This window comes from Phyllobates terribilis, unplaced genomic scaffold (assembly GCF_046119375.1).
Source record: "Phyllobates terribilis strain yellow unplaced genomic scaffold, ASM4611937v1 Scaffold_11__3_contigs__length_659146591, whole genome shotgun sequence".
In the NCBI taxonomy this organism is placed as follows: Eukaryota; Metazoa; Chordata; class Amphibia; order Anura; family Dendrobatidae; genus Phyllobates; species Phyllobates terribilis.
Window position 1 is genome coordinate 34844435 of NW_027362771.1, and position 15580 is coordinate 34860014.

The following is a 15580-nucleotide window of genomic DNA, read 5'->3' on the forward strand; positions in this document are numbered from 1 at the left end:
TTTCTGACCCCCTGAGAGGAAATAGTCACCTTCCTCTCAGTTTAAGCCCACCCACTCTGGGCTAATTCCAAACATTAACTCCTGCTCTCCCTGCTGTCAAACTACTCACATCAGTAACACATATCACACTACATGATTTATTTATTTTACTCGCTTATAAAATAATTCCACAGCGTTTTACAGACATTATCAGCACTGTCCACATTGGGCCTCAGATCCAGATTCCCTATTAGTATGTTTTTGGAGTGTGGGAGGAATCCTACAAAATCATGGGGAGAACATACAAACTCCTTGCAGATGTTGTCAATGGTGGGATTTGAACCCAAGACCTCATTGATACAAAGTCACAATGCTAACTACTAAGCCACCATGATATAACAATATACTTGTTCTTCAAGGGGGAATGTGGGCAATATGTCCACCTCCTTACACATGGAGGGATGGATATATTGCTTAATGGTAAACTTGAATAAAAATGTGAGACGTTCCAGAGGTGTTTTTATTGGTTAGGAAGCAAGCACACCTCTAGAGTGAGAAAAACGGAAGCAGCCTGAGAAAACAAATGGGTCTTTGATACTAACACACATGGATGTGTGAATTTAGCCTTATTTCTATCCCCATCTACAGCGCCTTTTAGGCCATGGCCCCACTATCAGTACTTGGTCTTTTTCTCAGGAGTGCCATACCAGTACCAGATGATCGTTCTGCTGATCCCTCTCTGAGGCCACGGCTCCACTATCAGTATTATATCAGTATTCATAGACTGTAAGCTTGCGAGCAGGGCCCTCACGCCTTTTAATATCTGAGTTATACTTATTTTGTAATATCTTTTTGTCTGTTCAAGCCCCCCCCTTAAAATTGTAAAGTGCTGCGGAATATGTTGGCGCTATAAAAATAAAAATTATTATTATTATGTCAGTATTTTTCTCAGGAGTGGGAGCCAAAACCAGGAGTGGGTGATAAATATACAGAATTGGTGACTTGTTTCTATTTTACCTTTTCTCTGATTGTTCCTCGCCTGGTTTTGGCTCCCACTCCTGAGAAAAAATACTGACAGAATACTGACCAAATACTGATAGTGGGGCCGTGGCCTTACCTGCAGAAAGGTGTGATCACACAAGAAGTGAGCGCATTGTGGCTGGATCCCTGGGACATGCTAAGGAACAAACGTGTAGACGATCAGGGCCACAAGGCAATAAGAGCTGATGGCAGCCGGACCTCCCTGCTAGTCCTGTAGTCCCCACATCAGTCATGGTTATGGCACGGATGCAGTTGTTCCATAGAGACGAATTATGACTTTTATTGTTTAGGGCAGTGAGCATGGTGACAACATTGTATGATCACGTGCTTCTCTAACGCTTCCAATAAAAGCGACACTTGAGCTATAAAGCAGATGAGACTGGATGACATCCCCCACCGACAATGGAGGCAGCCACTGCGCTCCATCAGATACACTATCAGAGCACACGGCCGCCAGGCCCCTCCCCCACACAAGCCACGCCCACCGGTGAGAACACCGCACGGCAGATGTCCCAGTTCTCAGGTCGGTGACGTCAGCGCGCCAGTCATTGTTTAAACAGGTGAGGGAGGAGCGCGGTGTGGAGGTAGTCTGTGCTGATAGGAGCGGGCAGAGTAGTCAGAGCGAGCGGAGGACGGGAGCATGTTACCCTCTGTGGTGCGGAGATGGCTCAACAGACCCAAGGTAAGGGGCTCTCGGCTCCATTCGGCATCGTACAGGGTATCCGTACGTTCCCCCCTAGTCCGTGCAGCTATGCGACTGTGATTGACCACATGGGATGGCGGGATGCAAAGAGTTAAGGTGTCCTCAATACAAGGCAACACTTGTAAAACCTGTTCCTAGGGTGTGAAAGCAGTCAGGACCCATCCCCAGTGACTGTGCAGAGGGCTGGCTGCTGCCAGGCTACGTGCCCAGGGGAGCAGGGGATGGACAGGGGACATGGTGTGGGTGTCTCCAGCTATGTAAGGGTCTGTGTAAAGGGGGAACCCATCTGGAGTCTCCTGACTACATCATCACTTTACATCTATGGAAGGGTCTGTATAAGGGGGAACCCATCTGGAGTCTCCTGATTACACCATCACTTTACATCTATGGAAGGGTCTGTATAAAGGGGAACCCATCTGGAGTCTCCTGACTACATCATCACTTTACATCTATGGAAGGGTCTGTATAAGGGGGAACCCATCTGGAGTCTCCTGACTACATCATCACTTTACATCTATGTAAGGGTCTGTATAAGGGGGAACCCATCTGGAGTCTCCTGACTACATCATCACTTTACATCTATGTAAGGGTCTGTATAAGGGGGAACCCATCTGGAGTCTCCTGACTACATCATCACTTTACATCTATGGAAGGGTCTGTATAAGGGGGAACCCATCTGGAGTCTCCTGATTACACCATCACTTTACATCTATGGAAGGGTCTGTATAAGGGGGAACCCATCTGGAGTCTCCTGACTACACCAGCACTTTACATCTATGGAAGGGTCTGTATAAGGGGGAACCCTTTGGGGCCCTTATCCACATGCATGTCACTTGACAAACGGTAAGGTTTTAAATGTTGGGGTTAGGACTGTCCCAAATGGGGTCACCGTGACAAGGTGGGATGTCTTTTGCGTTCTTTCGATCAAAATTATGTTAAGTAAAAACCCTATATTATTTTCATACACTTGCTGTTTATTGCAGGGTATTTGCGTATCATGTTTCAGTCTGTTTTTTTTTTTTTTTTGTTTAGTGGCCATGTGTGAACATGCTCTTACATGCTGCATGCAAACCAATTTATATTCCACTTCATTTCTTTATTTTTTTTCAATATTTACAATGTTGACTCTTTTATTTTTGAAGACTTCCACCCTTCGTCCTGCCATGCTGGATATCAGTTTATGGGCAAAATCCTGATTAATGGCAACCCATTCTTGTCTAATCCGTGCTTGGAGTTTATCACAATTTCTGTGTTTGCCCATCTGCTTTTTGAGGATTAATGACGGGTTACAATGGGGTTCAGAACTGGGGAGTGTCCTGGCCATAGACCTGAAATGTCAATGTTTTGTTCACGTGCTACATTATGCAGGAAAAAAATCATTATTCATCACCAAACTGCTCCTGGGTTGTTGGGAGAAGTTGTTCTTGGAGGACTTCTAGATCCCATTCATGGCAGTGATCTTGGGCAAAATTGTGAGAGAGCCCACTCCCTTGGGTGAACAGCAACAGCACACTGAATGGTTTTCTGTTGGCATGACTTAGGGACTCATGGTAGCTTCTCCACACAATTTTTCTTCCAGATGTGCTAAACACTCTGAAGGGGGCTTCTTCAGAGAAAATAATTTTACAGGGATTGGACTGCAGAGGACTGGGTTAAAGAGTTTGTCTTGTTTTTTTTTCCCTCCGATGAAGCCCTGTTCAGACTTTTTGGGACATCTGGAAGAATGATGGTCAGGAGAAGAAAAAGTGATCACTACCATGAGTCCTGTGTTATGCCAACAGTAAAGCCTCCAGAGACTATTCATGCGTGGAGTTGCTCTTCATCCAAGGAAGTGGGCTCTTCACAACTTTGCCTACAATCACTGCCATGAATTAAGAATGGCATCTGAACATCCTCCAAAAAACAACTTCTCACTACAATCAAGGAGAAATTTGGTGATGGACAGGGCTTTTTTTTCAGCATAATAGAGCACCAACATAATAGGTGAAAGTGATAACGAAGTGGCTTGATGAACAAAACATTACAATTTTGGGTCTCTAGCCAGCAAATTTCCCAGATCTCAATTCCATTGGAGCCTGTGGTCCATTTTCAAAAAGTGGGTGTACAAACAAAAAATAGAAATTGTGATAACCTCTGATTAGACAAGAGTGGGTTGTCATCAGTCAGCATTTTGCTCAGAAGCTGATATCCAGCATGCCAGGACAAATGACAAGTCTTAAATAATAAGGGTCAACACTGTAAAAATTAAAAGACCGATACATTAAAGCTTTTACACCAGAACGTAAAAAGCTTTCAGAAGTAACCATTTTGGCGCAACTGGTGGCTGCACTAAAGTGATCTAACTTTTGCCGTTCTCACACCATGTTGTAAAGTGGACAGGACCGGTACATGGCAACAGCCGCTCGTCCAATTCTTGATGAGCGGCAATGTTTACTGCGCCACAAATCCAAGGTGGTTATTGGGTTTTCTGAGCAGTGTTCTGCTACACTGAATGCAATTGTACATGCAAATCATCAAGATCCGCTAGCAACTTCTTCTCCAATTGCCGACCAATGATGTCTGAGATTTGTTTGATCAGAAACAAGTGCGAAGATGCTGCAAGATGTGCGATCAGATTTATGCCACACAGGCTGCTCGCAGTGCCATGAGAAACATGCGGCCTGATGTGTTAAAAAATGGCCCGTGTGGCACATTCATATTCCCTTTATGAAAGCCTCCTCATGGCGTTGCCCACATGATCTCCAGACCAATCTCTCCGGTTCTTGTGGCATCCAAGACCAAAGTGGGTTTCATCACTGAAGAGGATAGGCTTCCATTGCCGTCTTGCTCTCCAACATGATTCTTTGTGAGCGGTGGCATGGAGTCAATGAACATCTGTAGTTGGATACATGGCTTGTAGCACCATGTCGTGCAAACACCATCTGATGATTTGTGTTGACACTGATTCTTTATATGTGACATCTAATTGTACTTGAAGTACAAAATGGATCACTATGTTCCTTTCTTGGATTTTGACGAGACCATGTGGGCAGCGCCATGAAGAGGCCTTTATGAAGGATGTCACACCAATCCTCCTCTGAGTCGTCAGGCCACCCTGATATCTGGTCTTTCAGACCTATTGTCCTCAGGGGTGATATCCCTGGTACCTACGAGAGAGAGAGGCACAGGACATTATTCCAGACTCTTCCTAATAAAAAAAAAACAAATGGCTCACACAGAGTTATAATCAATCTAAGAACACTGAATCAGTATATCCACTACCAACGATTGAAGATGGAATCCATCAGGTCGACGGTCCCCCTGATAGGACAGGACCATGTCATGGCCACAATCGACCTCCAGGATGCATATTACCACATCCCCATACATCCACTTCACAGGAGGTTCCTAAGATTTGCAGTGGCTCAAGGGGATCAAATAGTCCACTATCAATTCAATGTTCTCCCATTTGGAATTTCATCAGCCCCGCAAATATTTACAAAAGTCATGGCTTGTATCAGGGGTCAGAACATTTCAATAGTACCATACCTCGACGACCTGTTATTAATCGGGCCCTCAGTACCAGTACTCCGAGAACATCTACAGTTGACCACTCAGATCCTATTGTCTCTGGGCTGGTTAGTGAACCAGAAAAAATCAGATATGGTTCCCTCCATGACAAAAACATTTCTAGGAGTACTATTGGATTCCCACAGCCAGATGTCATTCCTGCCCAAACAAAAACAGGTCATGATAAAAGCAAAAATCAATGTCCTAAGGAGCAGAAGATCAGTATCATTAAGAGACACCATGTCGGTCCTTAGGGTCTATGACATCCTGTATTCAGATGATGGCCTGGGCTCAGGCGCATACCCGAACATTACAGACCCACGGTCTCTGAACAGGAGAATCCCTATACCACCACGAGTAAGGACCTCTCTATTCTGGTGGCTGAACAGAAAAAATCTGAACAGAGGAGTACCATGGATCCAGAATCTGCTGGTAACCATAAAGGTGGATGCCAGCGAAAAGGGATGGGGAGCCATGGTCTCCCAAGAGCTATTCCAGGGTATATGGACTAAAGAGGTGAGCCAACACTCATCAAATTTCAGAGAACTAAAGGCCATAGAGGAAGTCCTCAGAGCAGCAGAGCCTCTGGTGCAGAAATCTCACATTCAGATATTTTCAGACAATATCACCACGGTAGCCCACCTTCGTCATCAAGGGGGCACAAGATACGAAATCTTAAAAGCAATCTCAGCAAGAATATTCTCCTGGGCTGAAGAGCATCTTCTTCTATCCTTGTCGGCTTTTCATATCAAAGGTTCAGTCAATATCCAGGCCGACTTCTTAAGCAGAACAAAGATTCATCCAGGAGAGTGGAGCCTAAAACCAGACGTCTTCCAGATGTTAGTCGAGATTTGGGGCTATCCAGAGGTAGATCTCTTCACCGGACACCAGAACGCGAAAGTACTTCACTATTTCTCCCTGGATACAAACGGCCCTTGCCGGGGTGTGGACGCATTCGCTTACAAATGGGAATTCAAACTAGCGTATGCCTTTCCCCCACTACCTATCCTTTCAAAAACCTTACAGAAGATAAGGACCGAAGGGACCAGAGTAATCCTAGTGGCCCCTTGCTGGCCAAAAAAGTTTGGTTCGGAACGTTAACCAGTCTGAGTGTGGAGACCCCCTCTAATCCTTCCTCCCATCAAGGATCTCCTTCTCCAGGGACCGATTCACCATCCGGATCCCGAGAGACTACACCTAACTGCCTGGCTTTTGAATTCCTGATATTAAAAACAAGAGGCCTCTCAGAGAAAGTCATCAAAACTCTCTCCAGAAGAGCAGGAAACCTGTAACTAACTTCATTTACCATAAGATCTGGAAAACCTTCTTAAGGTGGTGTGCACCCACTCGCCCAGACCCTCATAGGGCTGATGTGGCTCAGATTCTAGACTTTTTACAAGAAGGTCTGTACAAAGGTCTCAGACCTAGTACTCTTAAGGTCTAGGTAGCGGCGTTAAGTTCATACTTTGATCAAAGACTAGCGGAACATCAGTGGGTGAGAAGATTTATGACAGCAGCCACCTGCATCCACCCTAGAGTAACAGACCTGGTTCCCCCCTGGGACCTTAACATTGCTCTGAAAGGGTTAACCCTTCCACCCTTTGAGCCCTTATCAACTATAAGACTGGACAGGCTGACCTGGAAGACAGCTTTCCTGGTGGCAAGAACTACAGCCAGAAGAGTGTGTGAACTACAGGCCCTTTTGGTCAATGAACCCTAACTGAGAATCCTGGAAGATCGTCTAATTTTCCAACTTGACCTTTCATTTCTACCTAAGGTGGTCTCAAATTTCCACAGATCTCAGGAGATAATCCTTCCATCTTTTTGTGACAACCTAAAAGACAAAAAAGAGATGGAATTCCACACTCTGGACATTCGGAGAATAGTACTGCACTTTCTTCAGGAAACAGAAGAAGGAAGGAAAGACAAGAACCTATTTTCCCATACACAAGGTCCAAACAGAGGAAAGCAGCAAAATCCACAATAGCCAACTGGATTAAGGGAGCTTATATGGAGGCTTACCAGATCCAGGATCTACCTCCTCCAGCAAAGCCCAAAGCCCATTCTACAAGGGCGATATCTGTCTCCTGGGCTGAAAAAAACAGCGCATCCATCGAACAGATTTGCAGAGCTGCCACATGGTCCTCAATTCATAGTTTCTCCAAACACTGCAGACTAGACCTAATGTCTGTTGGAGATTTAGCCTTCGGAAGGAAGGTCCTTCAGGCTATTGTCCCTCCCTAGTATATCTTTGGTATACCTCCTGTGTGCTGTCGTGGGGGGTTATTAGGAAAAATAGAATTAGACTTACCAGTAATTCAGTTTCTAATAATACAGCACGGGTAATTCCCTCCCCCTCGTTTATTGTTTCTACGACAGTTGATTAGTAGAAATAAAAGTTATTTTGAAGCATTTATACTCTTGTGGTCCTCTGTAATAACACTGGAAGAAGGATATGGGAGGGGCTATTTAAACCTCTTCATATTTCCTGTCCCTATTAGGGTGGGGTTAGATCCTCCTCTGTGCTGTCGTGGTGGGTTATTAGAAACCGAATTACCGGTAAGTCTCATTCTATTTATTTATTTTTCCTCGTGCCGATTGGTTCATGAAAAATCGCAGAGACTTGTCCGAACTTGATACCAGTATTGCATCAAAATCGCCAATGTGAGTCTATGGGTCAGTGAAAAAGCTTGACTGCATTCAGATGTCATCCATGTGCTGTCTGTTTTTCACTGACTTTTCGCTAGAAGGCTGAGAAACTTTTTTTTTTTTTCTTTTTTCATTTCCCCCCCCCTCTTGGCAGTGGGGCAAAAAACTGAATCTGGCCAAACGTTAATGAAAATCTGACAGCCCATCTGTTTTTTCTCATTCGCCAACAAACTTAACGTCTGAATGTGACTTGCATTGACTTGGTGGTGGAACCAGTTGTGTGGCCCTTCCTAGTGTCCCCGCTACAGTTTCGAAAAAAACAAACACAACTGTCTGCTTTTGCTCATGCTACTGTGAGCAGCCTGTGTGGTCTAAATGTGTTACAATAGTATTGGTTGACACTGGCACAGTTTGCTGCCAGCAAAGGCTCTTGATGATTTCTGTGCCAAAGTGCATTCAGTGTGGCAGAACGTTCCTCAGACAACCATTAATAACCTTACTGGTAACATGCCAAAGTGTGTTCCTCCATGTGGTGCTAATATTCTATACTGAATAATTCAAGATGGTGTTTCAGGTGTACAATTTTGCGGATTATCATTTGTCCTGATCCTGTGATTTACATAATTCAATGACTTTTCCTTCTTGGTATTTAACATGCAATTTCATTGTTGAGATGTGTATGTATAAAGGGGGACCCACTGTAAGCGGGGTCCATACAGAGTCTGTGGCTTCACTATGTTTACCACACACACAATTCTGCCCACACGTTCACTGACTAGTTGTGAGCTAGTTTGCCATCATTATACTGTAGATGCCTTCTACAAGGAATAGCAAGATCTGACCCAGCACTGGGCAGTGGCTCTGCATTTACCTTCCCTGGTTCTGTCAACTCTGTTATATAAACCAGTGTTGGACTAGGATGTCAAGGACCCACCAGTAACATTGTTTCTGTTGGCCCACTGTTCAGCTACATGCAAAAATAACCTGACCCACAGCACAGCAACTTATGCGTCTAGATAATAATTAACTGGGTAGTTTGTTTAGTGAATGATTTAGATTCTACCTTTTGTAGTGAATTATGCGAGTGGGCCCTGCTCATGTAGGAGGTTGTCGGGACCATTGGGAAATTCACCTGTTCCCCTGTGGGCCAGTCCAAGCTTAATATAATGGAGTATGTTTACTTCATTCTTGCGGCTTAAATGTCACGTTGGGCCTCCTCCAAATTTTTCCTGCCATATTAGATTTGCATCTTTTTGTTCGACTTTGACACAAACATGAATGCGTGAATTCAGCCTTACAAACAGAGAGGACACTCTATGCGGATGGCATCCGTATGTTGTCCGTTCACATCATGGACCCATAGATTGTAATGTCATACTTCCTTCTTTTTTTTTTTTTTTTTCTATGATCATGGGTCTACAAAAGAAAGCACATAGATGCAATATATATCTATTTGCATTTGTACAAGAAAAAGGGGAATCAATAAGGTGTCAATCCCCACACAGCCCTCCATACAGTATAATGGCCACAAAAAGTGCTCCATAGAGTATAATGGCTCCACTTAGTGAGGATATAGTTGAAAGTGCAATGGGCGGGCAGGCCAAATATACTCAGGGGATCCGTCCCGACATCTCAGGCCAAATATACTCACCCTGCAGGTCAGAGTTTGACATATGTGCCTTAACGTGCGGTCTAAAAGAACAGCAAAATAATATTCAGCAAGAAGGCAATAACATAGTAACATAGTTTTTAAGGTTGAAGGAAGACTAAGTCCATCTAGTTCAACCCATAGCCTAACTTGTTGATCCAGAGGAAGGTAAAAAAATACCCATGTGGCAAACACTAAGCTCCACATTGGGGAAAAAAATTCCTTCCCGACTCCATACGACAATCAGACTAGTTCCCTGGATCAACGCCCTATCAAGGGATCTAGTATTTATAACCTGTAATATTATACTTTTCAAGAAAGGCATCCATGCCCTTCTTAAATTTTAACAGTGAATCACTCATTACAACATCATGCGGCAGAGGGTTCCATAGTCTCACTGCTCTTACAGTAAAGAATCCGCGTCTGTGATTATGATTAAACCTTCTTTCCTCCAGACGTAGAAGATGCCCCCTTGTCCCCGTCTCAGGCCTCAGAGTAAAAAGATCAGTAGAAAAGTCTTTGTACTGTCCCCTCATATACTTGTACATAGTAATAAGATCACCCCTAAGCCTTCTTTTTTCCACAGTAAATAACCCCAAGTGTAATAACCTGTCTTGGTATTGCAGACCCCCCAGTCCTCTAATAACCTTGGTCGCTCTTCTCTGCACCCGCTCTAGTTCAGCTATGTCTTTCTTATACACTGGAGACCAGAACTGTACACAGTATTCTAAGTGTGGTCGCACTAGTGACTTGTATAGAGGTAAAATTATGTTCTCCTCATGAGCATCTATGCCTCTTTTAATGCATCCCATTATTTTATTTGCCTTTGCAGCAGCAGCCTGACACTGGCCACTAAACGTGAGCTTGTCATCCACCAATACACCCAGGTCTTTTTCAGTTACAGTTTTGCCCAGTGTTTTACAATTAAGCATATAATTATACATTTTATTTCCTCTGCCCAAGTGCATTACCTTACATTTATCCCCATTAAAGCTCATTTTCCATTTATCAGCCCAAGCTTCTAGTTTACATAGATCCTCCTGTAATATAAAATTGTCCTCCTCTGTATTGATTACCCTGCAGAGTTTAGTGTCATCTGCAAATATTGAAATATTACTCTGTATGCCCCCTACAAGGTCATTAATAAATATGTTAAAAAGAAGGGGGCCCAATACTGACCCCTGTGGTATCCCACTGTTAACTGAGACCCAGTCTGAGTGTTTTCCATTAATAACCACCCTTTGTTTCCTATCACTGAGCCAATTCTTAACCCACATACATATATTTTCCCCTATCCCCATTGTTCTCATTTTATGTATCAACCTTTTGTGTGGAACCGTATCAAAAGCTTTTGAAAAGTCCATATACACAACATCCACAGCATTTCCTTGGTCCAGTCCCGAACTTGCCTCCTCATAAAAACTGATCAGATTAGTTTGACAGGAACGGTCCCTCGTAAACCCATGTTGATATTGGGTCATGAGGTTATTCTTCAGATACTCTATCACAGCATCTCTTAGGAAACCCTCCAGGATTTTACCCACAGTAGAGGTTAAGCTTACCGGCCTATAATTTCCAAGTTCAGTTTTTGTCCCCTTTTTGAATATTGGCACCACATTTGCTATACACCAGTCCTGTGGTACAGACCCTGTTATTATGGAATCTTTAAAGATTAAAAATAATGGTCTATCTATGACATTACTTAATTCCAGCAGTACTCGCAGGTGTATCCCATCCGGGCCCGGGGATTTGTCAACTTTAGTGATTTTTAGACGCCGCCGTACTTCCTGCTGGGTTAAGCAAGTGACATTTACTGGAGAATTTTTGTTATCACTAATCATGTTTTCTGTCATGCTATTTTCTTGTGTAAATACGATTGAAAAAAAATCATTTAGCATATTGGCTTTTTCCTCATCCACCATTTCACCCAGACTATTTTTAAGGGGGCCAACACTATCATTTTTTAGTTTTTTACTATTTATGTAGCTAAAGAATATTTTGGGGTTATTTTTACTTTCTCTGGCAATGATTCTCGCTGCCTTGATTTGGTTTTTACATAATTTTATTTCATTTTCTATATTTATTTAATGCCTCATCACTACCTACTTGCTTTAGTTCTCTAAATGCTTTCTTTTTATCACTTATTGCGCCCCTTACAGCTCTATTTAGCCATAGTGGTTTCCTCCTATTTCTAGCATGTTTATTCCCATAGTGTATATATTGTGCACAGGTCCTATTCAGGATGTTAATAAATGTCTCCCATTTGCTTTGTGTAGCTTTATGTCTCAGGATATCGTCCCAGTTTATTGCACTAAGATCATCTCTTAACCGTTGGAAATTTGCCTTCCTGAAGTTTAGTGTCCTTGTAACCCCTCTACTACACATCTTATTAAAGGTTACATGAAAACGTATTATTTTGTGATCACTATTACCCAAGTGACCCCCAACTCATATATTTGATATGCGGTCTGGCCTATTGGCTAATATTAGGTCTAGCAGTGCCCCCCTTCTTGTTGGGTCCTGAACCAGTTGTGAAAGGTAATTGTCTCTCATAGTAGTCAAAAACCTATTTCCTTTGCTTGAACTACATGTTTCTGTCCCCCAATGTATTTCAGGGTAGTTGAAGTCTCCCATAATAATGACTTCTCCTTGAGTCGCTGCTTCATCTATTTGCTTTATGAGGATATTCTCCGCTACTTCCATTATTTTTGGAGACTTCTAACAAACTCCTATCAGTAATTTATTATTTTTTTCCCCCTCCCCTTATCTCCACCCACAGGGACTCTACATTTTCATTAGATTCACATATATCCTCCCGCAAGACAGGTTTTAAGGATGATTTTACATATAAACACCCCCCCCCCCCCCTCGCTTGTTTGTATGGTCATTTCTGAACAGACTATAACCCTGTAAATTAACTGCCCAGTCATGGCTCTCGTCCAGCCATGTCTCAGATATCCCTACCATGTCATAATTATTTTCCAACAAAATTAATTCTAATTCCTCCATTTTGTTGGTGAGGCTTCTGGCATTAGTGTACATGCATTTTATGTATCTCTCTGTACCTCTATTCCTTCTTACTTTATTGACTGTTCTAACCCCACCCCCAATTTCTTTATTTGTGCCCAGGTCACTATCTGCACTATCTTCCCCACCTATAAAATGAATACCCTCCCCCCCCAATCCCTAGTTTAAACACTCCTCCAACTTTCTAGCCATTTTCTCCTCCAGCACAGCTGCACCCTCCCCATTGAGGTGCAGCCCGTCCCTAGCGTAGAGTCTGTAGCCAACTGAGAAGTCGGCCCAGTTCTCCAGGAACAAAAATCCCTCCTTCCTACACCAGTTCTTGAGCCACTTATTTATCTCCCTAATCTCCCGTTGCCTCTCTGGCGTGGCATGTGGTACCGGTAGTATTTCAGAGAATACCACCTTGGAGGGCCTTGCTTTCAGCTTGCAGCCTAATTCCCTGAAATCATCTTTAAGGACCTTCCACCTACCTCTAACTTTGTCATTTGTGCCAATGTGCACCATGACTGCTGGGTCCTCACCAGCCCCTCCCAGTAATCTGTCAACCCGATCAGCGATGTGCCGGACTCGAGCGCCAGGTAGGCAGCACACTGTTCGACGATCCCTGTCTTTGTGACAGATTGCCCTATCTGTTCCTCTAATAGAGTCCCCCACTACCAGCACCTGCCTGGCCTGCCCTACTCTCCTATTTCCCTCTTTACTGGAGCTGACACTCCTCCGGCTTTCAGGGGACATGCCTTGCTGCAGTAGTGCTACCCCTGCACTGACACCCCCCTCATCTGCCAACTTTGCAAACTTATTGGGGTGTGCCAGATCAGGAGGATTCATTTATCTTAACTGAAAGATGTGACCTCGTCTGGGAGAATCACTAAATGAGATGTTGTGTAAAATTTATGGAATTTATCTTTGTGTCATTCTCTGGGGCAACTACTTTCTCCCTAGCACTATGGCAATCCATATGCTGAAGGTCTGCGGTTTAAAATGTTATTTTTGGATTGCACTACAAATAAATCGTTAATTCCTTTTCCTTACCTTGTCTCCCATTGAGGGGTGCTTGTTGATTGGTACCCAATCCAAAGAGTGACTTATATCTTGATTGCATATACACAGATTAGTTGCTGTTTTTTCTGCAGTTTACCTACTGTGGATGTATTTACACTGGGAGATGGCTCCAATTAAATGACTGCCGATCAGCTACATATAAGCTGATCGGTGGCAGTTGAATAGCTTGATTAGACATTCTACGACTAAGGGCTTTGGCCAAAATGCGTATATGTTTACTGTGTGTGGGTTTTTTTTTTTTTTTTTGTATGAATATCCATCTTTTTAAAGACATGAAATAAAGATTGCTAAGCCTTATGAGCCCTAGGATTCCATATTTTCTCCAGTTCCTTTTTGCTTCATTCCGGTGGTCAATGAAATGGAATCGGGCTGCAGTCATTTGGAGCAACTAAACTACAATACACACTGAGGCCCCCCCCTTTTTATTAGACAGGCTGACCCTTGCTTCTGATGCACACAAAACGATCAGTAATACAACTGATGTGTTCTGTACGCATAATGGCATTGTTCCTGACAGGAGGATATGCTGCTGAGACCGATCATTTCATCAGACAAACTAGAATTTTGCACATCTTTGGATGGCCGCCTGTTTAGACAATCAGGAAGCTAACATTCAGTAAATGCATGATTATTAGCCAGTATAATTATTTTTTTCCACACTACCTATCAGACCTTTTCTGGTATTCAGTGCCGTTCTGCTCCTCTTCTGAGTGACGTCACCGCTATGCAGACTCTCTGGGTTACATTCCACTCTGCGTGACCTGGAAGTGGCTTTTACAATGTAAGTCTATGGAGCAGGAGCATCAGAACGAGGCTTCATAGGCTCACATTGTGTGAGCCGGTAGACTTCAACACGGTCTGAATTGCTGTCACGTGACTTGGAGGAGGAGCTGAATACTGGAGAAGACTGCAATAAGTGACTATATTAACACACTGGCACTACAGTACATGTACACAGGTTTAGGGGGAAAAAAGTTTAAGTGATTGTTTAACATTTAATGGCCTATATTTCAAGAAAGGAGCAGTGAGGGTTTGTACCAGCAAGCCTTTGTGTAATGAATGGACTTTTTTTAATTTTGAAGAAGTAGATCTTTTATAGAACTTGTCAAGGCATAAATGTTGCTGCTCTAGGTAAAGTGGTAAAAATAAGACTGAGAAGAAAGTAAATGTAACATCAGCTGATCTCCACTGTACTATTGAAGGAATAGAATAATCCACACTCACTATAAACAGATAGTGAAGAATTCATTAATGTTAGCTAACGAAGTATTCCAAGCTTCCAGGTCCAGATGAATTACATCCTAGGGTTCTGAAGAAGAGAGAGAGGAAATTATTGAACCACTCTCCATAATCTTTGAAAATTCTTGGAGAAGTTCCAGAAGACTGGAAAAGAGCAAATGTTGTCCCTATCGTCAAAATGGGTAAGAAGGTGGACCCAGGGACCTATAGGCCTGTGAGCCTTTCTTCTATAAAGGAAAGATCTTTGAACAAATTATTAAACAGAACACAGTAATTAACCAGAGCCATGGGTTTTTAATTAATAAGTCACGTCAGACTAACTTAATTTCCTTCTATGACAGAATCACTGACTGGGTGGATCAGGGAAACTCAGTAGATATAGTATATATTGACTTCAGCAAAGCATTTGACAAAGTATCTCATACCATCCTTATTGAAAAAATGACCAACTATGGAATGGACAAGGCAACTGTTAGGTGGATTCATAACTGGCTTAGAGATCGGATCCATAGATTGGTCATAAATGGTTGCACTTGTATAGAAAGTCACAAGTGAGGTACGCTCTGTCATGGGCCCTGTGTTGCTTAACATCTTTATCAATGATTTATATGAAGAAAATGAGAGTAAATGGAATAAATTTGCAGATGACACAAAGCTAGGCGGGATAGCTAATACTAGAGAAG

The 15580-nt window shown here is 43.0% G+C and overlaps 1 protein-coding gene across 1 annotated transcript in view; it reads left to right on the top strand.

Moving 5' to 3' along the window:
- Window positions 1–1544: 1544 nt before the first annotated feature.
- Window positions 1545–15580, top strand: part of LOC141165524 (lateral signaling target protein 2 homolog) — a 42299-nt gene continuing 28263 nt past the window's right edge. Inside the window, exon 1 of the mRNA XM_073651184.1 lies at window positions 1545–1702. Within this exon, the coding sequence (XP_073507285.1) occupies window positions 1661–1702 (42 nt within the window). The 5' untranslated portion in view covers window positions 1545–1660. The remainder of the gene's footprint in view (window positions 1703–15580) is intronic.